This window comes from Microtus pennsylvanicus, chromosome 6 (genome assembly GCF_037038515.1).
Source record: "Microtus pennsylvanicus isolate mMicPen1 chromosome 6, mMicPen1.hap1, whole genome shotgun sequence".
Lineage (NCBI taxonomy): Eukaryota > Metazoa > Chordata > Mammalia > Rodentia > Cricetidae > Microtus > Microtus pennsylvanicus.
The window spans coordinates 87,003,658-87,028,791 of record NC_134584.1 but is presented as its reverse complement, the minus strand read 5'-3'; the positions used below and the strand labels follow the sequence as shown (position 1 = coordinate 87,028,791).

The 25,134-nt window shown below is 52.9% G+C and overlaps 1 protein-coding gene across 8 annotated transcripts in view; it reads left to right on the top strand.

Moving 5' to 3' along the window:
• Nfix (nuclear factor I X) overlaps window positions 1-25,134 on the top strand; it is a 94,451-nt gene that overhangs the window by 4,093 nt on the left and 65,224 nt on the right. For 4 of the 8 annotated variants that reach the window (XM_075976705.1, XM_075976708.1, XM_075976709.1 and 1 more), the window contains exon 2: window positions 23,659-24,190. In XM_075976705.1, coding sequence (XP_075832820.1) covers window positions 23,659-24,190 — 532 coding nt within the window. Of the gene's footprint in view, window positions 1-21,856; window positions 22,608-23,194; window positions 23,225-23,658; window positions 24,191-25,134 lie in introns of those variants that run through there. The other 4 variants (XM_075976710.1, XM_075976706.1, XM_075976707.1 and 1 more) reach the window with 3 other exon arrangements.

Genomic DNA, 25,134 nt, shown 5'->3' with positions numbered 1-25,134 from the left:
CAGAGGTCAAGGACTAGTCAGCAGTCGATTTACGCTCCCTCTCTGCATCTCCCAGTCCTGGAATTTAAAGCACCGGCTTTTCCTGGTCTGTGAAGTACATGTGTATCTTTTGGCCCTGTGATGTAACTCACTGCCATGCTGGGCCATGACTTGTGCTTGAGAAATGCCCCGTTGCCATATTGGTTGTCATCACGTGAGCCTTCACAGTGTAGAGAACGATGATCATGAAGGCAAGAACACAGGAGAGCCCCTTGCCACCATGGCAATGCCAGTGTACAGCCTGGAGGAGGAAGCAAGAATTTGGAAGGACAGGGCTCGGCTCTTTTCCTATTATTGGGGTCCTGTAGGCTGGGCAGAGTGGCAGACTTCACAGTAGGGCGAGGTGACTGGCGTGAGATGAGATGGCCTTCCCTGTCCAGTGGGAGCCAGGTGTGTGTGGGCACACATTGGTCAGTATAGGCGTGGGACAAAGCATAGAGCCTCGTTCATCCTGATAGTGACTTAGAGATGCCCCTCTCAGTCTGCATGGACATTGATGGTGATGGACACGCTCCCGAGAGCAGGACCCCGTGTGAACACAGGACTGAACGCGGGCTTTGTGGGGGGATGCCACGTGGGAAGAATCCTGGGGTGAGCCTGCCCATGTTTTCAGCTGCTTGGATTTTCTGTCCTCCGGGGATAGGGCTGCAATTTGGGGTGCTAGAGCATTCTCCCTCAAGTTGCATTAAGGCAGGTGGAGACCCCACCTACTTTCTCCTGCTTGGTATTAGAGATACAGCTTCTGTCCCTGATGAGATGGGTGTCTCCACCGCCCTGCTGGGACCAACAAGAGGGGTGTTGCTACTCTCCTGTTTCCAAAGTCCTGGATGTGGAGTTGGAGGTTGAAGGGATGACTGATAGACAGACAGGGTTCTCAAGATTCCAGTAAATGATCAGCAGGCTGGGTGGTTTTGCAGCCACCATGTCCTCATGGACCCTGTATGTGCCCGTGTGTGTTCCTTTCCATTTGTCTTTGAGGGTCTATTGATGGGTGCTACCTGCATTTCACTCTAAGGACTGTTGCACCTTCTTTTATGTATTTAGTGATGGTGTAGTTGGGGTGTGCCTTGCCATTCATGGCCGTGCCGCTGTGGCGTGGTCTTGCCCAGCTCTTTGATAGCGCTGGGCCTGTTACTTTCACCGTTCTTTTGCCTGTGCTTCAGAGTGGCGTGACTTGTAGATCCCACCTACAACAATGGGCTGGCCTGTGTCTTTCTGGAAGGATAGCGGTCACATGAATAAATGTGTATTCATAGGTCACACGCGTGTTAGCATGTATATGCCAGGATGTGTCTCTGTGTGCCGACACCCCCCCCATGTCATTGTGCATCTCTGGCTTGTCCCTGTGACTGTGGTGTCTCACCACATGGTCTTTCTCTCAGGCATTCCTTGGCTTCTAGACATCATGTATGATGTCCATGGTGTGTTCTCTCCCCCCCTCCACTGAGCAGCTGGAAGCAGGCTGGCCTCTCGTCCTTCCCATGAGGTTGTGTGACCATGGTGGCCCTGCTGAGCTTCTGCCTGTTGTGGACAGGAGCTCATTGTGTGGGCAAGGTGCGGTGTGCCGGGGCAGCCCATAGACCTCCCTCTGTCTGCTCAGTGCACATTGATTTTGGCTTCTGCCTGTGGCTGCCCAGGCCTGGCCAGCTGGGTGTATAACTGTCTCTGTGGTCCTGAGTTCACTGTTCCTATGGTCCTCAGCACCCCCATTGCTAGGCTTGCCTTGGGGTCCATAGCCCAGAGCCCCTTGATATCCCTGGGAGGCTCTGAGGGCTCCGATTTGGAAACTGAGGTCCCCTTTCCTTCCCCCTTTCTCTAGCTCTATCCTCTCTCCCTCCTCCTCTCCTCCCCCTCCCGCTCCCTCTCTCCCTCTCTCTCCTGCCAAACGCGTCTTGGCTCTCTCTGAATATCTCTCCTCCTCGATTTTTGGCTCCAGCTCTGGGCTCACTCACTAAAGGAAGAAGGGCTAGCTCCCCACCCCCCACCCCTTCCTCAACACCTCCCCCTCCTCAGGAGCCCCTCTGAGGGCGGGAGCAGCCTCTAGCAGGGGCCTGGGCCCCAGAGTAGGCTTGGCCAAGGGGGGCCCAGGCCCAGAGGGTGCAGGGATGAGGGGGATTGGGCCTGGCAGCCTTAGGGGACAGTGGGCAGGGTGACTATGCTGCCAGGCTGAGCAGGCGGGCAGGGAGGGGTCGGGGGCACAGAGCTGGGGTGTCTGGCTTCTGGTGGGGCTGGCAGGCCTCTGTGAGGCGCAGCTGTGCCCAGAACTCAGAGTTGCGTTTGCCACCACTACCGATGTGGCTGCGCCAGCTAGAGAAGGGAGGTGGGTATCGGGCACTGCGGCTCTGCGCAGCCAATCAGAAGCTGGGTTGCACTGGGGAGCTTTCTACCCACTAAACCCTACCCTGAGGGGAGCTTGGGGTAGTGGCTAGTAGTGGGCAGGGGTCAGTGCCCACCTCCATTGCCGGGACCCAGCTCTGTCTGCTGGAGCGGATGCCAGCATTCCTAGCATAGGTTGACCAGAGCGGGGTCTATCTGTCCCCACCTGAATCTGTAAGCCAAGCTGGAGGAAGGGACCATTCTGAGGTGCAGTCAGGCCATGTCTCGAGAGGCGACTTTCAGTCTGAAGCGCAGGGGAGAGGGGCACGAATCATCCAGGTGGGTCCAGGGAAATATCAGCTTCGATGCAGTCATCTGGCGGGGGAGTTGGTTCTGAGTCCATCTCATCCAAAGTCATACACTCGCTGGCACAGGCGGCCGAAGAGAATCACATTGGCAGTCCAAACCTCCCTATATCAGGCACAAACATGTGTGCACACGCACACACACAGACGTGTACATACAAAGAGACTCCCCCCTCAGACACCTACAGATACCCAGCCGCACCCCAGCATATCAGTGCGCATGGCAGGCAGAGAGCCACGTGTGGGTGGAGATGCACGGGGACTCACAGTCACACAAACACACGCCATGAAGCACAGTCCGGACCACCACCACCCAACACACAGGAGCACATGGAACCCACAAACACATGCACACAGTGTCACTGCACACACGAGAACGCCCCCCGCCCCTGCACCAAACACAGGAGCAGGCCTGAGCACACACGTGCAATATAGCATACTCGCGGAAACATGGGCACATATCCCTCAACCCAGTGTTTCCAGAATGATTTTACCTAACAGGGAATGTCTGGAAATGTATTTGCTTGGCACATGTGAAGGGGTGTCACAGGCAATAGGTGGGTGGAAGCCAGAGAAATTGTACAGGTCACCCCACTACAATGAACAATCCAGCCCCAGATACCAGCGATGCTAAGGTCTGAAACAGTCTTGCAAATACATTCGGTAACAAACGCACACATATGACTAATACGCGTCTCTAGTACGTCTGTACATGTAAGACAAAAGGCTGGATGGCACAGGGTCACACACAGACCTGGACATTGTCCCATGTGCTGCCACACATGTGTGAACGCAGGCAGAGTGATATCCATAGATTAGCTTGCACTCGGCCACAGCCAGGCCAGGTTAGAAATAAGAGCACCTTACGGGGAGCCATGTCACTGGCTGACTGAGCCACTTGGGCAACCCTGACCTGTCCTGGAGCCCTGGCTCTCTCTCTGGCCTAGCTTGTGGGACATGTCCATCTGTGCCCAGGACATGGGTTTCTGGACCCAGCAGCTGAGGTCCCTCCCTTCACTGCCCAGCAGTAGAGAACAGGAAATGAGACAAAGCTAAATTTGAGACCTCATCTTTGCGGGGCTCTAACCGTTGGCCTTCATTCCTTTGCAGTGCTGGACTAGAACCTGGGGCCCATGAGTGCTACTGCTGAGCTATGCTGAGCTGTGCCCTCATGCCAACCCTTTACCTTATGGTTCTTCACTTCTGACCCTGAGAAAAGAGAAGAAAGTCATAGGTGGTCGAATAGCAGGGAGAGGGAGTCTTCTGTCGAGGGACAGCAAATTGCATATCTGTCCTAAAAACCATGCCGACATTAAGTGTGTACACAGGCCTCGCTGTGTCGGGTCCTGAGCTAGGCACCCCTGAGCACATCTCCTCGTATTTGTCTGTGTCAGGCAGGCTGTCTATTAGCAGAGAGCTGTAGAGCTGGCTTTCTATGTTGGAATCCCGGCTGTTAGCCTAGGCTCTCACTAGCTGTGTGACCTCAGACAGATCACCCAGCCTTTCTGGGCTTTATTTAGAAAGCAGGGTTGTGGCTAGCATGGGGGTTAACCCTGCCTTGTAAAAAATATTTCTTCATTTTATGTGTATGAGTGTTTTGCCTGTATATATGCTTGTGTACCACATCTGCTCCTGATACCTAAAAGGAAATAGGCCAGAAGGTGTTGGATCCTCTAGCACTGGAGCTAGGGATGGTTGCAAGCCACTGTGTGGATGCTGGGAACTGAACCTTGGTTTTCTGCCAGAGCAGTTATTAAGCCAACTCTCCAGCTTATGGGGGTGAACCCCTGTAATCCTAGTACTTGGGAGGCTGAAGCCGAAGGATCAAGAGTTCTAGACCAACTTGATTTAAATAGCCTAGCCCTGTCTCAAAAATAACGTTTCCTTTGTTTTTTATTTGTTTGTTTGTTTTGTTTTTACTGAGCATGGTGGCTTGCCTTTAAGTCCCAGCACTTCAGAGGCAGAGGCAGAAAGGTCTCAACTCAATCATCTCAGCATAGAGTACATGGTAAGGTCCAGGCTAGTCAAGGTTACATAATGAGACCTTGTCTCAATAAACCATAATAATAATAGTAATAATAATAATAAAGCAAAAATAAGAATGTAAAAGAGAAGAGAAAGCAGAGCTGTAGCTTGCAGAAAATGTTCTAAAATTGAACGGGGATATGGACATGGGCACTTGATTTTATATATGACAAAACGGGATCCAGAGAAGCATGCCTAGTGCTAGGGTCAAAGGCAGGAGGCCATGTGGTCTCTGCTGGTTTCTGCGGGAGTCCTGGGGATGAGGCAGCTCTATAGCCATTTCCTTGGTCCTTCCCTAATTCCTACAGTCACAATGAGATTTAAAGAGTGCTCAGCCTCAGTCCTGGCTGCACCTTCCTTATTCTGACCTTTAAGGTCTTCTGTTTAGTGCTCATAAGAAAGGTGGTCTTCCATGCTTGCACCCCACTGTCAGGCCCCTCAGCATAGCAGGCCCACTGCCCATTCCCATACCCTGCTGGGCACCCAACCGGAGCCTGCATGTTAGGGGTGCAGCCGGGGGGCCTTTGCATTCCTTGACAAATATTTGCCAGGCACCTCCCGGGTGCCAGGCCCAGTTCTAAGCCCTGGGGGCTCGGCATGGTGCAGAACCAGCAAAGGTGCCAGCCCCGGTGGGAAGGCAGACAGTGAGCCCGATAAACAAGGGTGTGTCCCGTCCTTGGGACTGTGCTGGGTGCTGTGGGAAAGAGCTCAGCAGGGCCCTCAGAGTGTAGGCAGCTGCAGGATTAGCAGAGGGGGCCTGGGTACCCACTTCTCCTACCCTCGGTCACCCTTTCTTTCTCAGACTGGAAGTGTGGGGGTAAAGGGTGCAGGGCTCAAGTTTGGGCCTCAACATCTGTCCAAACCCCGAAACTGATCGCCTCTCTGTAACCGCCCTCTCTGCCTCTCTGATATAACATATGTGTCCACCTAAGACCTGGAGACATAATGACTGTGCCTTCTCCTGTACAGAATCTGGGCCTGGACAGGCACTGAAGTTGTCGACCATGGCACTCTGCGCCAGGGGGCGGGGTGGGGGCAACTGGTAGCCCAGAGACGCACTTCCACCTGGAGCCCTAGATTTAGCTCCTGGGGGTGGGCCTGGTTTATTTTTACCTCTGCCTGTCACCCTGGCAGCACCAGGCTACACCATCTTTGCAGAGTCTTGGGGTCCTGCCATACTTTGGGGGGAACCTGGCTTTGAATGCTGGGCCTCCAACTCTCACTGGGCCACCAGACCCCCTATATTCATAAAGTTCCTGAATCAAGGGCGCTAGGCTGGGGACCTAGGACGGGATCAGTGCTACAGGCTGGCAGCTACCATACCCAGCCTGGTGGCATTTGGTTTGGCCCCCTGCCTGCCCCACCCCCACCCTGTGCCTGGGCAGAGCCGAGCGGCTGCTAGTGCCAGTCTCCATTTCGGAGTTTGCAGTGGGGGGGGCATGCTGGGCATCTCCAGTCCCCTGCCTGTCCCGTGCAGCCTGAGGCCTGTTCTCCCCCATGCCTACTCATTGGAAGGGCTTGGGGCTGCTTTGCCCGCTGCCCCTTTGCAGCCTGGAACTTGGCGAGGATGTCTGCCTGGCTTCCATCTTTCCTTAGTGCTCTTTCTCTCTCTTCATCCTTCTCTGCTTGCTATGGCTCACCATTCCTGGCATCACCTACCTCCCCCTCCCGTAGGCGCCAACTTCACTTCCAACCCTGCCATTGTTGGCTCTCCCAGCCTTCTCTGACGCCTAGGGCTGGGACCAAAAATGGGGGTTTGGGAGGTGTGGGCATGTGGGCATCAGGGGCTTGCTGGTTGCTTATCTGCATGTCTGGAATGGGCATGTTCTCTAAGCCAGTTGGCTGACCTGCCTCTTCATTTAGCCTCAAGGTGGGCAGAGCTAGGCTTCGGCAAAAGCAGGGATTCTTTCATTTCTGAAAGCCCCTAGGCCTTGTGCTGGCCTCTGGACATCCAGGAGAGCAGTGTGGCCGTTATCTGCATGCCAGGTGTGGGCAGGCAAAAGCAAGACTTCATGGATGGGATACCCACACCCTTCCCCTTAAGTTTCTCCCAGCACTACTGGAGTCCTGCTGCCGTTCCCTAGAGCTGGGATGGGGCTGACCAAGCCTGGTATTGGGCACTTGTGCCCCCATAGGGACAAGGGACTTTGGAGGAACCGGTTTACTGCCCCCCTCCCCCAAGCCCGCTGCCCGAGTCTCTCTGCACTAAACAAAGTTTGCTAAGTAACTTCAAATGTTATTTGAGGACGGCCTGGCCTCAGCCCAAGGCGGCCCTGTGGAAACTTGTTTTTCGCTGCCGAGGCTGCAAGTATCAAAGACACACTTTCGGATGAGGGGGGTGTGCTTCCATGCCTCTCCCCCTCTGCAGCAGGGGCTGGCCCCGAACGGACACTCAGAGCAGACACACTCAGGACACACGTACCTTCCTAGGACATGCACACCATAGACATCAACAAGCTTGCCATAACATGCAACACACACAGATGGAGGCCCGAACCATGTGTGCCTTGTATGCAACACAGGGTAGAGAGCCCCTAGCCCATGTCCCCAGAATTCTTCCAGCTGGTGAGACTTTTGTCCTTAGTGCCTGTCACACAGCTCATATGCTCAGAGTAGTTTTTTGTTTTGGGTTCCTGGATATACTTGGATAAATCTCTTCAGCCTCAGTTTCCCTACCCATACATGGAAGCTGGCCAGTGGGAGAAGCTGAATCCCACACTGGTTAGAATTCCTAGGTTGTAACTAGAATTCCTTGGCCTGGCTGCTTTTTGGCTGTGTTTGGGGTGTCTGGTCTATCCTGAAGGGTTGAGCCCTGAGCTCAGCTCTGAGCATGGGGCCTGTTGTATGAATGGCACTTACAGGAAGTGGCTGGCATTGTGACTGTGTGACATGGTGTGTACTGGTCCTACCTGGAGGCCCTAATACCTGCAGACCCATATCTTCCAGCACCCCCCCCCAGTAGCCTGTGGCGACCTTGCCGACATGATCCCCTCTAGCCTTCCCTTCCCTCCGGCTTTCGGCTTTCTTTCGTTCTTTCTCTTTCTTTCCATTTTCCCAGTGCTGGAGAATTTAATCCAGGGCCCAAGCAAGCAAGTGCCCCACCACTGAGCTGCACCCCAGCTTTTCTTATTCTGCCCCTTCCTGTCTCAATCTGTGTCCTCTGTCCTCAAATCCCTTTTCTTTCTTCTCCAGGTCTCCATGCCTTCTGCTAGGTCAGAAAAAGAGAGAAATGTTTACAGGCCTCAGGTCCTCTATTCATTGAGGGCTCCAGTCACTCCCTTGGGGCTGGGGGTCACCGAAATCCCAACAAGGACTGAACTCTTAAGCGGACACAGTGGGGGGTGCTTTGTTACTCGATCTTCCATCTCCTCTGAGGGTAGCGAACTGATGGACCCTCTGGAATATAATGGAAAAAACAAGATTTGAGGGTACAGTGGGATACCACCCCCCACACACCACGAGAGCTTACCACCCCTACTGTCACATAAATCCTCACTGAGGTGGGTTTGTAGGGTCTCCCAGCCCCAGCCACTGCTCATCTCCACTCACAGGCAATGCCCGCAACACCCGCCACCCGCAGTCTGTCGCGCGGTGACAGCCTGTCACAGGCACTGCCGCACACCGGCACAATCTGTCGTCCACGCACAGTCTCACACACAACCTGTCACACACACACACACACACACACACACACACACACACACAGCGGCACAGTCACACAGCCAGCCTCATGCGATCACACCAAGCGTCACAGCTTGTCACAGACATAGATTCCTCACAATCAAAATAACAGCTACAGACCCATCTCCAGAGCAGTTAGTTCCCAGGGCCAGCAGGCCTGCAGAGGTACCTGTGACCCGCCACCTTCCTAATACGGGGCAGCTATGAGTAGCTTGTTTATAGAAAAGAAAATAGAGGCCAACAGGCCAGGTACCCTATGGGGCTGGGGAGCAGTTAACCAGGTCACCTCACCTTTCCTGTCCCCCCAGACTTGACTCCTCCTCCCTAGGAATTCCAGGTGTCCCAAAGCCAGGCTATGAAGTAGAACCTGTGACTCTTGCTTAAGGGTCATTAAACTGTCGGTAGCTGGGGCAAATTGAAGTGAACCTCTGACCCAGATGCTCTCTGGTCCCAAATGGTGCTCTGGTGGGCACCGGAATCCTATGGAGTTCTATGCATGATGTGTGCCTGTAATCCCAACACTCAGGAGGCAGAGGCTGAGGCTGGAGGATCGCTGAAAGTTTGAGGCCAGCCTGATATTCATAGTTTCTGACTAGGCTGGCTTAGAGTGAGAACCTTGTTTCAAAAAGTCAAAACCAAAATCCAAACCAGGAAACCCAACCAATCACCTCCCAACAGAGAAAGACAACCGTAGCAACACAAAAAGCCATTAGGCAATGTAGGGCTATCGGAGGCTACTGTGTATACCATGGGCACCGAGTTGTGGGTCTGATGTGTGTCTGTATAATGGTAAGACTAGCGTGGCCATGTGGTCTGCAGTGGTGGCAGTCTGTGGTCCTGGGGGTGGGTTTCCAGCTGGTAGATTCAGGTCTGGCAGCAAGGCTTCAGTGCCTGCCCTGTACACGTGGCTGGAATGGCACTGTGGCTTCTAGGTCTCACCCCTGTGCCAGGCCAGGCCCCAGCATCTCCAGGCATCTGCACCTCTACCCCAGGGGGCCTCTACGTTCCAGGGCGCTTCATCCTCCTTTTAGCCGCCTTCTTTAGCTTTCCCCTTCTTTGTTCCACCCCCGCTGGCTCTCGGGGCTTCCCCCATTGGAGTTGCCTCAGCCAAAACCAACACTGCTCCAACGACAACCCTCCAAAGCCTGCAGGGTGAGGGCCCTGCCCCTTGGCCCACTCGGAGCCCAGCTCCCAGCTCCTCTGGGTGGCAACAGCAACCAGGATACACGTGGCCGGCCGTGGCTGCAGCTTGGGCGTAGGATGTAGTGGGGGGGGCGCCTGCAATGTAGACTCCTGAGATACCTCAGTAAAGCTTTGGGGGAAGTGCACACACCTAAACAGGATCCAGCGGTGAGGATCCCACAAGAGTCCCTAGTTACCTCAGGATCTTAATCTTCTTCACTTGTCTAGGTCTACCACCCCAGAAAGGCTGCAGGGGGCACACATACTCCTAAAGAAGCCCGGTTGGGCGTCAGAGCCCCGACACTCAGTCCCTCCCCTGCGCATGCCGAGATGAGGGAATCCTAGCACGTGTACGACAATGCGCCTGTTCACGGAGATTCCTGACTCAGGTGGTCTGTGTGTTTGCAAGATCCTCTAGTGCCCACGCTTGTGGCTCCAAGCACGCTGGCACGCAGCATTTTCTCAGCCTGCACACGAGTGTGTTTCACGTGAACTACACACCTGCCAGACTGCCCAGGGCACTTGGTTCCAAAGCCTTATTCAGGCTGTTGGGGGGAAGGAGCCTGTAGGAGAGGCCTAATTCTCTCTCTCTCTCTCTCTCTCTCTCTCTCTCTCTCTCTCTCTCTCTCTCTCTCTCTCTCTCTCTCTCTCTTTAAGAACATCCGCTCCCTTAAACGCCCTGGGGGCACAGGTGAGTTGCCTCAGAAGGCTGCTGCCCAGTGGCGCTCCTGCCTGTGCAGAATTGATATTTGCAATTTTACCTTTTATATATATTTCAGTAAGAACTACTCCCCCTCGCCCTTCCCGCTCCCTATGTGCTTGGACATTCCACACCCCACTAGGCTCCGAACCGAACCTGCAAAATCTTTCTCTTCTCTTCTCTCTCTCTCTCTCTCTCTCTCTCTCTCTCTCTCTCTCTCTCTCTCTCTCTGCATGTCAGGGACATGAGGCTAAAGAGGGGCTCTATTGAGGATGCCCCACGTTGTTAAAGGCCGAGGTCGAATTGGGCTGCAAGTTTGGATCCTTAGGGCCCTCCCCAAACTCTATCCCTGTAGTGGGTGCTGGAGACCAGGGGGATGTGCATGCGCTCTCTTGCACTCTCTCTCTCTCTCTCTCTCTCTCTCTCTCTCTCTCTCTCTCTCTCTCTCTCCCCCTCCCTCCCTCCCTCCTTCCTCCCTCTCCTCTCTACCTCAATTCACAAAGAGGACATTTAATGTCCCCAACACCCACCCTTGCTAAATTGCCACCTGCCAGCAGAGTCCAGTGTGACCACTGGGGCTGTGTGCTTTCAAGTGCTTCGGGTGCGTCCAGCCTGCCCGGAGTGCCGGACTTCCGAGACCCTATGGGACTGGCTCAGAAGGAGCGCAGTGAGGACTCCCCAGAGAGCCCAGACGCCCACTCACTGCTGCCCTTTGTGATCTGAAGTCCCCTCTCCAGGCCATTAGACCCTATCACGTGCCTGCACGCAGCCCCAGCTCTGTGCTCCCCGTAGGTGCCGCCACCCGCTCACGGGTGCCTTCCGTAGTAGCCCCACGGGTGTTCTCTTGGCACCGCAGCGTGTGGCATTCCCCCGGACCCGCTGCCGCCCCTGGCTAAATACTCAGCAGGGGACAAGTGTGGGTGGGGATGGTGATGAGGTCTCCCGAGGGCCCTGGCTGGAGGAGCAAGAGCAGCGCCGACTGACTCTCGCCCCTGGCACCTGGCAGCGTCCTAACTGCACGGCGGTTCTGCCTAGAGGGACGGCGGGGTCGCGCGGGCCATAGCGCGCATCGCGCACCGAGGCAAAAAGGCGGGAGTGGGCGTCGAGGCCCCGCAGAGCAATGCGCCTGTGGCACTGTGGCCGCGGAGGACTGGAGTGGGTCTTGCCGACACCTTGTCTCGCGGGCAGTGAAGGGGGCTAGTGTGAAAGGGACCACGGGCACCCCACACCTGACCGTTTTTACCCGCTAAGCAGTCGCTGGGTTTGGCGCAGGGAGCCCGTGCCTTCCGTGAAGCCCCGCGTGCGCAGGCGTATCCCGGCTTCTGACTCAGGAACTACCCGCGCGACCCCACGTCGGGTGCCTCGAGGGTCCCCTCCAGGGTGCAGGGTGCTGTCTAGGGCTGCTTTGCCTCAGTTTCTCCGCTGGCCTTCAGCCTATGAGAGAGAGCGGGGTTGTGGCAGAAGCGCTCTGGACTCAGCGCGGCGCCTGCTGCTGGGGTGTTTTTTCCTGAGAGGTTCAAAAGCCCGGCGTACGCCGGGACGGCAGTCAGGTCCAACAGCCCTGCGGCCTCAGGAGCCCGGCGACCCTCCCGAAGCTGCCGCTTTGTAGGGAGCACTGGCGGGGAAATATCCCGAGAGATTTTTGTTCCAGTGCTTGGCTGAGGTTGAGGGCGTTTGGCCTTCAAGGAGCGTGGGGAAGAAATATGACCAAGTGGCAGAAAATGCGCTTCCACCTCTCCTTTGCTTTCAGGCTGCGGGAATCGAGTTGCCTTGTCCAGCCTGGTTTTTTTGTCCTTTGTTTTGTGTTGTTTAAAGAAAAAAAATAACAAAAATCACCCTAATTTTAATTTTTTATTTTGTCCCCATGAGCAACATGGTTTTGTCTCTTGGGGCTGACTTCTTGAATTTAGGGAGCCAGAGCTACCAGCTCTGTCGGGAGACTTCGTGTCAGGGCGGGAAGAGGGAAAAGTGGGGGAAAGTGGGGGAAGAACCTGTATCGATTTTGCTGAACCTCTTGGAGAAGGGAGCTGGTGTAGGCTAATGCCCAAGAGTCAGAGCCACCCCCAGGTGTCCCGAGAAGCTGCCTGCGGAACTCTCGGGCGGGCGCTACTGGAGCAGCCTTCTGAACTACTTCAGTGCGCTTTAATGGTGGGTTCATTTTGTTCCCCAATTGTATGTGACTCAACTCGCTCCCAGTTGCTCCCTGCGGGGAGGTGGCCCTGGGCAGTGGTTAACACCTAGGCTTGCACCGTGGACTGTGGACCCCAAGACGACCCACCTGAGCAGCAAACTTCTCCTACCCCACTTGGAACGCCCCGGCCACACTTAGCGCCTTAGCGTCTTATTATTGTTCAGATTCCCTCCCTCCGCACTTAATTTTTTCCATATAAAGTTTTATTACTACTTTTTTAAGTGTGCGAAACTGAGGCTGAGTGGTAGAAACAGAAAGAAAAGAAGAAAAGGAAAATGCGTGAAAAATGCGGTGACCTCCGACGGTGGGGCTGCAGCATCCCCAGGCTCCGTCTTTGTGCTCTGTGGCCGATTTCCCTGGTAGACCCAAGCATGGGGGTGCCCTCCACTGAAAAGGCGCCATTTTGATTTTAATAATTAAAAAAAAGCCCTGTGTTTCATTTAGGAGTGCATTTTTGTGTTGCCCCTGTAGACAGAGCCCGGGTTTGCCACGGCCCGAGTCTGTAATCAGAGAGAAATACCAGCTTTGTTGGGGGTTAGACTGTATCATTGGCTAATGTAGTGGTTTAAAAAAAATAATGCTAAAGCATTGGAATAATTAAAGCGTGAGGAATAACTCATGTCTTCTCTCTCCTCTCCATTCAGCATCCTCTTATTTAAAGAGCGAAAGAGCGATTTTAGGCCAGCCAACCTAGTTAGTTTTAATTCCCGCTCTTTCCCTCCTTACTGCCTTCCCTGGAACTCAACTGATTCGAAAATCCCCTGACTGGTAGAAAGTGGGAAACTTGCTGCCGGAAGGGAGGCCGTTCTCCCAGAGTTAGAGACGATTCTCCCCCTGCCCCTGGGCCCTGACCTGCTGCCTGGTTTGCAGTACGTAGAGCCCGGTTTTAAAAGAGAAAGGAAGAAAGGAGCAGGGCTCTGGTACCCATGCCAGTGAGGGCACCTTTCCCAAGCTTCTGGCCGGCTTAGGGAGAGTCAGCCCGGGGATAGGGAAGTAGCTTCACTGTATTTTGCTGGGTTTTGTTTTGTTTTGTTTGAGACAGTGTCTCACTGTGTCCCTCTGGCTGTCCTGGAGGTCACTTGTCTAGACCCTGCTGGTCTTGAACACTCAGAGATCTGCCCACCTTTTCCTGCTCTGTTACCCCAGAAAGGATCAAGTGTTTTTAAAAATTGCCCTAGGGGAGGACTTATTTCAATTTAAGCTATATAATTCCTTTCCCCAGCCCGCGTGCAAAGGGAAAGTGTGGTTCTGGAGAGCTGCCTCGGCAGTCCTGTGCCCTTGGAGGTCCTGTGCCCTTTCTAGGGGAGATATCTGCCTGCTTGGGCTGGACCAGGCATCTCGTCTTTAGGCAGCACAAATGCTGCTACACATAGGCATAGGCCTGGGTTCCAGAGGAAGAGTGCTCAGGGACTGGCACTGCCCAGAGAGATGTGGGAATCCCGGTGGGGTTGTAAATAGGGCTGTGGAGGTTTGCCCTGGGCCTCAGGCCTTCCCCCCAGGAGTTGCTGGGACCACTGAGAAGTAAAGGGCCAGCGGTGTATTGGGGAGTAGAAGGAGGGAAGTGGGCAGGAAGAGATGGTGGGGGCTTATCCCACGGAGTGTCTGCAAGCTGCAACCGAGTTATTTATTATTTATTTATTTGCTTCAGGTGTCTTTAATTAAATGTGTTTCTCCATTTTCCTGGTTATTTGCTGCTCAGACTTTTCAACCCTCCCTTGCATCCATCTTTTTACATAAGCAGAAACTTTTTTTTCCTCCTTAGAGAGATATCGTGGGAGGTATTTTGCCTTCAGTGCTTTCTCTTTCCTGTTTTTTTTAAATTTAATTTTAAAATTATAAAGTAAATTTAGTGCTAGTGAAAGTGGAGGGGGGGGGAGCCAGCTGGGTCTAGTGAAAGGGTAGGCAGACATGCAGAGTTCAGCCTTCCTCAGGGGCAGACTGGTCTCAGAACCCCAAGTCAGCCTGCAGCTGCCTGCTTCTCCCTTGGCCTGTTCCTCCTGTGTCCTGGTCTGTTCATCTCCTGGCAGGAATCCGGTGGGTAGTCATGGGCACCGATTGCCCTAGAGAGTGTTCATTCACACCTAGGAGCTTCCTGAGCCACATTCCCTTTGCTTCCAGGCAGGGCCGGAGGAAGGGCCTTGCTCCCCAGTCGCTGAGGCCCTTGGCTTTTGGCTCCGTGGGTCCTGTCTGCCCCCCCCCACATGTGCTGCTAGTTTGCTGAACTGCTGCACAGTTGGATGCCCTGTTGATGGGATCAGTGTTGGGCAGACACACAGAGAAAGACTCTCTCCCCTGTGTTATTGAGGAGGAGAGGGGCTTCTATTCACCGCACTTTCTGGGGTCACATGAGCACACACACTGGTCTCTGGTCTCCAAGGTGTGTGCACACACAAATGTTCACACTGAGGCCTTTGGCTTGTGCAGAACTATTCTTAAGGATTCCTAAATTATGGAACCTCTATAGCTTGAAATGTTAAGGCCTGTTCAGTAACACTGAAAATGTTTCTTTCTTAACCTGGGTGGAGTTGCATGGGTGTGTTCTCTTTGTGGAAAGGTACGGAGGAGCGGAGGAGCGATGCACTCACAATGTGAGCATTCTTTATATACAGCGGCTTCTACTAAAAATTTTGTTTTAAAAAAAAAGAAAGAAAAAGAAAAAAGAAAGAAATTCTGGGCTCCAAAGGTAAAGAAAAGGCCACCCATTACACACTTAAAATTCAAATTTAAATAAAAATGTGCCCCAGCTTGCTTTATGCAGTTCTTCTTGATAGGAATGGTGGGAAGGCTTGTAAAAATTAGTGGGCTGATAAAGAAATTAAACAACCCCCCCCAAACAAAACTCCAAGGTCTGTGGTCCATACTGAAGAGGGCCTGCAGGCTGCCTGAAGACTTAGGTATAGAAGATTTCTTCTCAGAACCAGAGGGTGAAAGTAGGACCTTCCTTGCCAGTTACATTTTGCTGTCAACATCTGGAAAGCAAAATTGCAGCTGTTCTCCCTGCCCCCTCCATTACCACCTCTTTTTTTTTTTCTGCACTTAAATTTTTTGTGTGCTTGCCATCCATACTTCAGTTTTCTATAGTGTAAAAACATCTTCACGGCTGTGTTCAAATTGAATTTTTAGATTTGCACTTTTTAAAGAGCGTGCATCTTTTAGTCTGACGGTATAATTTTTGGAGCACTGTGCTTGAACAGGCCAATGATAGTCGCCACCGATTGTCTTCCCTCTCTCTGCTGTCAGCTCTGGCCAGAAGCGCGAGGAGGGAGGACTCCTAAGCCGCCCAGGACAGGCTCCCTCTTTTCGCCTCTGTGCTTCTTGGGCAGGTAGTGACTGCATCGCCCTCCACCCCCCACAGCCCTTCTGCGGTGTTTTTGTTTTCTCTTTGCCCCCCAAAAATATTTGAACCAAAAAGCCTCTCTTTTTTTTCCTCCACCCACAGCAAACTGAAAGGACTAGTGAACCGTGATTCAACAGAGTGAGGGCGCCTCTTTTCTTCCTTAGCATTAATTAACTCAAGTTCGTTAGGACGTTGGGTCTGTCGCCCACAGTTTTCTCTTGTGTGTGCTGAATCGGGTCATAGAGGGAGACTTCCCGTGCAAACAGTTTGTGTTGGAGCTGGAGGACGCAGAGGGGGAGAGAGGGTGAGAAAGAAAGGGAGCCCGGGAGGGAATGAGCGGGAGGCAGAGGGTGGGCACTGTCCGAAATCCTCCAGGCCCTGGTGCCAGCCTTTCTCTGCAGGGGCTAGGCACTGGGGAAATGAGGAATCTAGGGTTTTCTTGGCGGTGATCCTGGCCATAAAATAATTGGGGAGCAGTATATTTTGAGGGATTAGAATATGTCTGAAACTGAACATTTGGGGGTAAGCTGTTTGCCCAGGCAGAGTTGGCCCAGCTTTCCCAGAACCCTTGAGCAGTGAAAACCCCAGAGCTCGGGGCTCTGCCTGTTGCTGCAGCAACTAAAGAAAGAGGCTCCCTTAGGGCCGAGGGTGCCACGGTGCAGGCTGGCTGGGTACAGGGATCTAGAGAGGCCTGGCGCCCCTGTCCCCTCAGAGAAGCAAAAATCAAAATGGGGTGGAGTGGATCCTGAGTGAGCTCTTGGGGGTCAGGGTGTCTGGGAGTGCAGGTTGTATGCTTGAATTTGGGGGGGAGGGTGTTGAAGGAGGGGCCTGCTGATGCAGCACTTATAGGCAGCTCCAGCATTGCCCTGGCCCCCGGTCTCCCTAAACCGGCAGATGCTTTTTTCTTGTTCTGGAAGCAAAGACCTTACCTAGGGCAGCTCCCTTCTTTTCCTTCTCTCGTCTTTTGTCAGTTTTTCTGTTCTTTAGAGAAAGTTGTGAAGCTGGTCTGTGTGGTTCCTCCCTTTTCCTGGGCCCTGGGCCACTGTGGAGTGACACTTTCAAAGCCAACCAGGTGGGTGAGGCGCCACACAACCTTGGCCCCTGAGCCTTTGGCCTTCACCTGTCCTGCTGGTCTTTGAAAGGCCCTTGTCCCCACTCAGCCCATTGACTAGGGAGGAGAGCGCTCTGGCCTTCCCAGCATTTACTTGTATTTGGTGACACGGAAGTTTCAAGCTAAATAATGAATTAAAGACTAGGGTTTTGTTTCCTATTCCCCATAGAAGACAAGATGAAAGTAAACAATCTCCAGAGGCACTGGAGAGAATAGATCATCTCCTCTAACACCCCCATCCCTATCCTAGCTTGTTCTGTGCCAAGAGGGTGAGGGGAGATGTGCCTGGAGCAGGGGAGCCTTCCAGCCAGGAACGAGGCTGCTTGTTGGCCCGGTCCCAGGCCACAGCTCCCGATTTGTAGCAAGGAGGAGAAAAGGCAGTGCGTGGGGGCGCCCAGGGGCATTTTACAGGAGTATTATGTGGCCTGGTTCTGAGACAGACCCCAGGAGAGACCCAGCTCTGGTGTGGGCAAATCCATCCTCTCGTCCAAGGACGATTTTTCACACAAGCCCGGCGGTGGTGGCTGCTGTTCCTGAACGGAGGCCCAAATCAGCCAAAACCCGCTTTGTCCAAATTATCGGGAGCCTCCTCGGAAAGTGCATTTTCCGGTTTCCATTCCTAGGTTTCCAGACTCTTGGATAGTTTCACTGAGCAGCAGAGCCTCTTTCTGCCTCCCCCAGAGAGGGAGGCCCCACCCACCCCTAGGACAAGCAGCCAGGTCTCTTCCTTTGCTGCGGCCTGAGGTCCACAGTGTCTGCCCACGGCCTCTCCTAGCCTTCTGAGGGAGGAGCACAGATCTGACAAGATGGGAGGGGTGTGTGTGTGTGTGTGTGTGTGTGTGTGTGTGTGTGTGTGGTGGTAGTGGTTGTGGTTATGTATGAAGCTGTCCCCTTTCAGCCCAGACCCAGGCAGAATTATAAATGCCAGGAATTAGGCAAACTCACTGGGTCTCTATTTGTGGCCTTTCTAATTTCCTACGCCTTTCCTTACCTACTCTGCAGATACGCGGTAGAAAAATGGACCCTGGAATATCTGATGCTTTCTTCTTAGAGCACAGTCATGGGCTTAAACTGTGAGTGCTTAACAAGTGTGGGCCATGGTGCCCAGGGTCTAAGAGAATATTCTAGGCCCAGAAGCCAGCAGTTTGGGGACAAATAAGATTTTGTTTTTAAAGGTAAAGAGACCCACCCATGGCTGGGTGTTTGAAACAAGGCCTCTTGTGCTTATTAGCTTCACTACTGGGGGGCAAAGGCCAGCTACAAAATCTGTATCAGTTTGGGGAAATTATTTTGTTTCCTGGAAGGATTTTTAATATTGTACATGTAAGTAAAGGACTGGGTGTGTTCTCTATTTTCCTCAAATAACCCACAAGGCCTCAGCTCACAGGACTGCTCTGAGAGCCTCATGGTTTCCACCCCTGGAAGCCACCATTTTTCTCAGTTTTCTTTCTTTTTTCCTCTTGTCTTGGAGCCCTTCTCTATTTTCTTGCTTATTCGTTCTTTCCTTTCTCTTTGTCTCGGACTGTCCTGCAGCTTCCAGCCAGCTCTATGCTCTGGGTTTGCCCTCTGCCTCTCTTGCTTTTCCTCTGCTTGAATTTCTGTTTCTGTGGCCTGCTTAATCTTTGGGGTGGGGTGGGGGCGACACATCTCTCCGCGTGGTGGCTGGCCGGGCATCAGAGCCCCATCTCAATAGAAACTCCTGTGTTTTCACCAAGTTTTATCTTCTCAAAAGTAAGAGAGGCCTTTCTTTCATGAACTTAAAATTTTCTCTTCCAAAAACCAAAAATCCATGTTGATTTTGAAAGTGTAATCTCTGGTGTCTTGACTTCTCTTGCAAATGGAGAAAGTACTTTCCAAATTCCCCCTTCCCTCTATTCTTCCCCTGTTGCTCTAAGCATTCCTGCTTCCTTTCCCTTTGGTTGATTTCTTTCTTTCTTCCTTTCTTCTCTTCCCCAGCAATCTGTAGGTTCCCACATTTGCTCTTCCAACCCTTGAACCATCATTTCTGTTTGAAGTCAGACCTGGAAGCATCTTAAATCATCCATAATTTTCCAGTCTTGGCTTGAGTTTGGCGCATCAGGGTGCAGGAGTGTGACCTCCAGACGGAGGGTGGGACCGGGAAGGAAGGAGTTGGGACAGGGACAGGTAATCTTCCAAAGGGTGCCTAGATTGTTTCCTAGTGAAAAGGGGAAGGATCTCTTTTGTTTGGGGGTCTAGGGGCATGCACACAGACACACACACACACACACACACACACAAGAAAAAAGAGCCATTTTTTCTACTGGGATGGCCTGCTTACCGGAAGCCAGCGTGTTCTGCTGGCAAAGTCACAGCAGGCCGGAGACGCTGCCCAATGACCTTCTGCTTACCTTCAAGGTTATAGCCCCCAGCTAGGAGAAAGACAGTTGACAATTGTTCTCCCTTCCAGATTCAGGAGGAAGGGCCTGTTGCTGTCCTGCCAGTCTCTGAGGCTTCCTGCAGACGTTCCTCGGTGCTGTCACTCCTCACCACCCAGGGACCTTTGACTCTTTCCTTCCTCAGTTCTGCAGAGACAGGCTCTCACACTGTCCCTAACATCTGTGGATTTTCTACTAGCCATGGAACTGTCGCTACCCAACCCAGACTTTCAACTGGGTTGTTCCACCACACTGTAGTCCTGAAAAGGAACAGACCAGGATTTGCCACGGAACAATATTGGCCATTTTCTTTTTAATATTTAAATCATAATCAGAATAGCAGCAACATCCCCACCACCCTTTGGACCGCCAAATACAAACTCACTTGCAGCGTTTATGACCTCATCTTGACTTTAGAAACTGAAATTGGTTCCTCAAGGTGGAGAAGGCAGTGTTCATTCGGTCCCTTATGTCACTAGGCGCTAAGCTAGCATCCTTGACTGGTTGGACCAAAGCCTGTTATTCACAGGACGTGAATTATTGAACACCACCCTAAGAGGCCTGTCTGTGATGGCACCTGCCTCCTGCACTGTTCTCTCTAACTGCGTCTCTCGGGTCAGCTGTGAACTCACTATGCTGGAGTTGGCCATTTAGGGTTTGGGGTCCCAGGTGCTGGATGGTACCTCCCATTGTGGGGGGGGGTCTTTTGTTTTGGCACAGTTCAGGCGTTCTTCCAGGAGCCTCTTTGCCATTGAACAGAAGGCCACAGAGCACAGGGTTTCAGCTGCTGAGGAAAGGGGCATGAGTGAGCAGTGACCTTTTTCCCTTTGCCAACTTAGGGTTGAGCCTACAGAGAGGGTGGCTGTGGGGACTGAGCACTGGTCACTCGGCAGTCTGGCAGTCTTTTGATATCCTACCTTGGCTCTCCCTTTCATTTCCTGACTTCCTTTTGCTTTCCCAGAGGCCTAACACAGCTGCCCAGAGCGCTTACTGGAGAGTCCTCCTGGAGGTGCCCCCCCCCCCAGGAAGTGCCTAGTTGGGGACCTGGAGAAAGGACTTTGGCATCACCTCTCATGCCTCTGGTTCCTGAAGGCTCTTGCCTTCTGTTTTGCCATATCTTTTCTCAAGTCTTCTCTCTATCCTGGCTTCTCGGGTTTATATGCTTTTGCACCTTGCATTTTAGTCTGATATGAGGGACAGGTAAGAAAGCTACCCCAGCGGCGGTGTGAGTAGCCAGGGCAGATGTGGAGGAGGGAGGAATTGCAGAGGGTGGGTGGGAGGTGGGGGTGCCGAGGGGAAGTAGTGCCGGTCTTTCTGCCTCTGTCACTTCTCCCAGGGGCTGGCTGTTGTGTTTGTAGCTGCGTGTGGTGCTTGCCAGAGGAGCGCTGTGACAGGAGGCTATTTTAATAAACTTGCAGCTTCACGAGCCGAGCTGCATTGCGTTGGCATCTCCCATCACCACTAATGGAGTGTGCGTGGCTGGGTGTGGGCCGAGGGAGGCTGTGAGCTTACTGGGGGCTGAGGGGAAGGCAAGGAGGTGCAGGGTTCCACGTCCTCTTGTTTGGGAGTGCTCCTGAGTCCTACAGGCAGCAGGGTCTGAGGGACCAAGAGGTGGCAACACCCAGCCAACATTCTGTGCTGTGCTGTTGGCACGGACACTTTCCGAGCTCTTTCTTCTATTCAGAGTTCTGTAGGCTGGTGCACAAAGTGGAGGAGAAAATGTCCACTCGCCCCACTGTGCTCCATTAAAAAAAAAAAAAACCTAAAAAAAAAATCTAGAACCAGAGAGTGTGCTGGCCTGAGAGAAAGACTGAAAGCAGAACAGAGAAGGCGCAGCTGCTTCCCCAAGGCCTTCTGGGGCTCCCGCCCAGCCGCCAGCCCGCCAGGAGTCAGGCCTTTATTTATTTATTTTCTGGCTTAAAAAAAAGTCCGCGTCTTCCTCAATCCTAGTGTTCCCACCCCCCAAGTTTGCTGGGTGGCTGCTGCCAAACAGACCCAAGTGGGCGCCTGGGATGAAAAATTCATAACTGCTGGACTTTGCTTTTGCTTGTTCATTAGACGTGAACTTGTCGATTGGGCAAATTGTTTTTGGTCTCCAACTGCAGGGGGGGGGGCTCTCCCCACCCTCTCAGCTAGCCCAGCTCCCTCCTCCCCTTGGACTCTGCCATTGGCTGCACGAGGATGCCTCTTTGCCAAATAGGTGGATTCCCCCCCCCCACTCTCTTTCGGGCTCTCTCTCTCTCTCTCTCTCTCACTCTCTCTCTCTCTCTTTCCCTCCCTCCCTCCCTCTCCCTCTCTCCCTCGCTCTTTCTCTCTCCTTTCCTCTGGCTGTCTCCCTCCCCCTCTTTTACTGACTTGGCACACACAAATGGATGGGGATTGAGCATGAACGGGGAGGGGGGAGTTTGGGAGAAAAAAGAAGCCACAACCCCCCCACCCTAGCGGTGCTGGTGCACACACACCCTCTCCCGCGCGCGCGCGCTCGCGCGCTCACATGCGCACCGTCGCACACCCCATCCCATCCCCGTCTTCCTGAGATCCACGCTCTCTCCCTCCCCCTCTTCCTTCCCTCCCTCGCTGGCTCCCTCTCTCCCTTTTGCTGCGTCTGCCAGCAACGGTCTGCAGCCGGTCAGAACTCGTCCTCTTCCCGAGAATCTGCGAGCTCCCCCTCTTCCTCTGGTCGGGTGGAGGGAGCAGCTCGAAGTTTACACCCTTGTGCCGCTGCCAAAGCCGAAAGCCTTTTCTTCAGCTGCTGCTTTTTCCCTCCTGGTTTTTGTTTTTGTTTTTCGGGGGTGGGGGTGGGGTAGGGTACGTTGTCGTGGGTGAATGTGGGGTGGTGGTGGTAGGAGGTTGGTTTTGATCTTTAATTTTGCATATTTTTTGCTCTTTTATTTTAAACTGCAAGAGGATGCACAGGGGAAGAAATTGAAACAATTTGTTGGCTTTTGTTTACCTGGTGTGTGTAAGAAGCCACCTCGCTTCCTCTCTGCTCGCCATCCCTGACCTTTCTTTCTTTTTACTCCTTAAAAAAATTAATTTCCCCCTCTGTGCAATGGAGCGTGGGGGGTGGAGGGGGAAGGGTTTGAGAATCCACCCAAGCCCGGCCCCTATTCCCCAGAACACCAATAATAACCCCCTTTAAAACATTTACCTTCCTCCCCTGCTCCTCCTCCTCCCCTAGTCCCACCGCCCCTAACTCATAACTCTGTTGAGTCCAGAATCTCAGAATCAGGCGTTGGCTTTGCCGGGTGCTTCACATCAATGGTAATTATTTGATTTTTTCCAGCTTTATTTTTGTAAAAAGAAATCAATTATTATTTAAACTTCAAACAAGCAAACAAGCAAAAAAAAAAAAACAAAAACAAAAACAAAACAAAAGGAAAAAAAAACTGAGAGAGCCCAGCCCTCTGCCACCTGATTGAGGGTGAAGGGGTTGTGGGAGATTGGGGAAGGGGCCGCAAGACGACCCATGTAGCTTTTAACCCTAATGTGGCTGAGAAAAGCACCTTATTTGGGCTAACAAGAAGTGTTTTGTTCATTATTACTGTGATTAACGTTAGTATCGGTGCCGATAACAAAGCTGAAACCACATATTTAGGATTTAGATCTGATTTTAAAAAATGCTGGGGTGGATGTTCCAACTGGATCTAAAGGAAAGAAAATGCAAGCAGCCTGGTGAGGGGGGACCCAAAGCCTCTTCCTTCATCTCAGATGGCATTTTCTGTCTTCTCAGGGGGGCAGCCAAACATTGGCCAGTCCGGACAGGAGGACAGAAGGCAGCTCTTGCTTGCCCTTCCTTCTGCACCCTCAGGCAGCCGGACACTGTGCTGGGACCAGCTGACCCTAGTTCACAGCTGCCCTAGAACATGGAGATGTCATGGGTGCGACAGAACTTGGGGGGGGTAACCAGCAAGTCCGTGGTGTGTGTAGCAACATTGTCTGTGTGCACGTGTGTGTGTGTGTGTGTGTGTGTGTGTGTGTGTGTGAGAGAGAGAGAGAGAGAGAGAGAGAGAGAGAGAGAGAGAGAGAGAGAGAGAGAGAGAGAATAGGTGTGTGGACAGGCTCCCGTGCCTCTGTTTGGTTCCTGAGTCTGAGATGGGAGCAAGTGGCTTGCGAAACTGGTGGTCGCTTCAAACCACACTTCAGTAGAACAATCTCAAGAGAAAATTGCTGGGGGGAGGGAGAAGGAGGAGAAGGCGGTTTTCCTAGTGCCCCCTTCTAACGCGGCGTTTCTCCTTCTCTCTTTCCCCCTCATCCCGTCTTCCCCTCCTCCCGTCCTCCCTCGCCCCGCATGCTCCCGGCTTGCCGCCTGCAGGATGAGTTCCACCCGTTCATCGAGGCGCTGCTGCCTCACGTCCGAGCCTTCTCCTACACCTGGTTCAACCTACAGGCGCGGAAGCGCAAGTACTTCAAGAAGCACGAGAAGCGGATGTCAAAGGACGAGGAGCGCGCGGTGAAGGACGAGCTACTGGGCGAGAAGCCTGAGATCAAGCAGAAGTGGGCATCCCGGCTGTTGGCCAAGCTGCGCAAAGACATCCGGCCCGAGTTCCGAGAGGACTTTGTGCTGACCATCACCGGCAAGAAGCCCCCCTGCTGCGTGCTTTCCAACCCCGACCAGAAGGGCAAGATCCGGCGGATTGACTGCCTGCGCCAGGCTGACAAGGTGTGGCGGCTGGACCTGGTCATGGTGATTTTGTTTAAGGGGATCCCCTTGGAAAGTACTGATGGGGAGCGGCTCTACAAGTCGCCCCAGTGCTCGAACCCCGGCCTGTGCGTCCAGCCACATCACATTGGAGTCACAATCAAAGAACTGGACCTTTATCTGGCTTACTTTGTCCACACTCCGGGTAGGTTGTTTTCAACACCCCCTCCCCAGTTTTATTTCACTTGCTGGCGTTTGTTCTGTTTATTGTTCTTCCTGTTTCTGAACAGTACTGCTCTGGGCCTCCTGGCCTTCGTATGTGGTGCCCCTCTCACTTTTCCATCCTCTTCCTCTCTGCCCCCACCCCTTTGCTCTTTCTCCTCTCCTCTCTTGCTATGACACCCAATTTGTGCATCTCGTCTCTCCTAAAGTGAAGATGCTGTCAGTTTTAGGACAGGGCCACGATGTCTCATAATTACCCACGATGGTAAGAGTTGGAGATGAAGATGATAACATCCACACTAACCACAGCTGATACAGAAAATGAGACGGAAGCGTTAGGGGCTGGGAGAAGGTGCAGGCTGGTGTAGCTTCACTTCTTCCCAGGAAAGGCTGGGTTTGGGGGAGGTGGCTGTCAGCAAGTCCAGGAGAGAGGGAAATGTGGAATCTGGCGTTTGGGACCCCGGAAGAGGCGGAAGAGGCGCAGCAGCAGCAGCAGCAGCAGCAGCAGCAGTGGGATGGATGGTTCTGGGGTAGGAGCTGCTGTTCTGGATTTGTTTGTTAGGGAAAGAACACAGTGAGGTTCCTTAAGCTCCCTGCTCCGGGATGGATGCACACAGTGGTACCAGTGGCCCTGGGCCCCTCTGGAGCAGGGGGGCTTTGTGGGGAGCAGGCCTGCCAGGAAACAGCCTGCTATAGAAGAAGTCTTAGATGAAACCTGTAAAAAAGCTCTCCCTTTTTGTGCCCTAAGTGTTTCCTAATTGCCTGTGCTCTTCTAGCATTGCCCTGTGTCTGGCCTAAGCTAGTTTAGTGCTCTGGCCTTGCCTGCCTACCCCCAGCCCCATTTTTCTTTTTCTTTTTATAATTTCTTTCCACTTTTGTTTTCGTACAAATTGAAACAGAGATGGCTGGTTAATTTTTAGCCTCCAC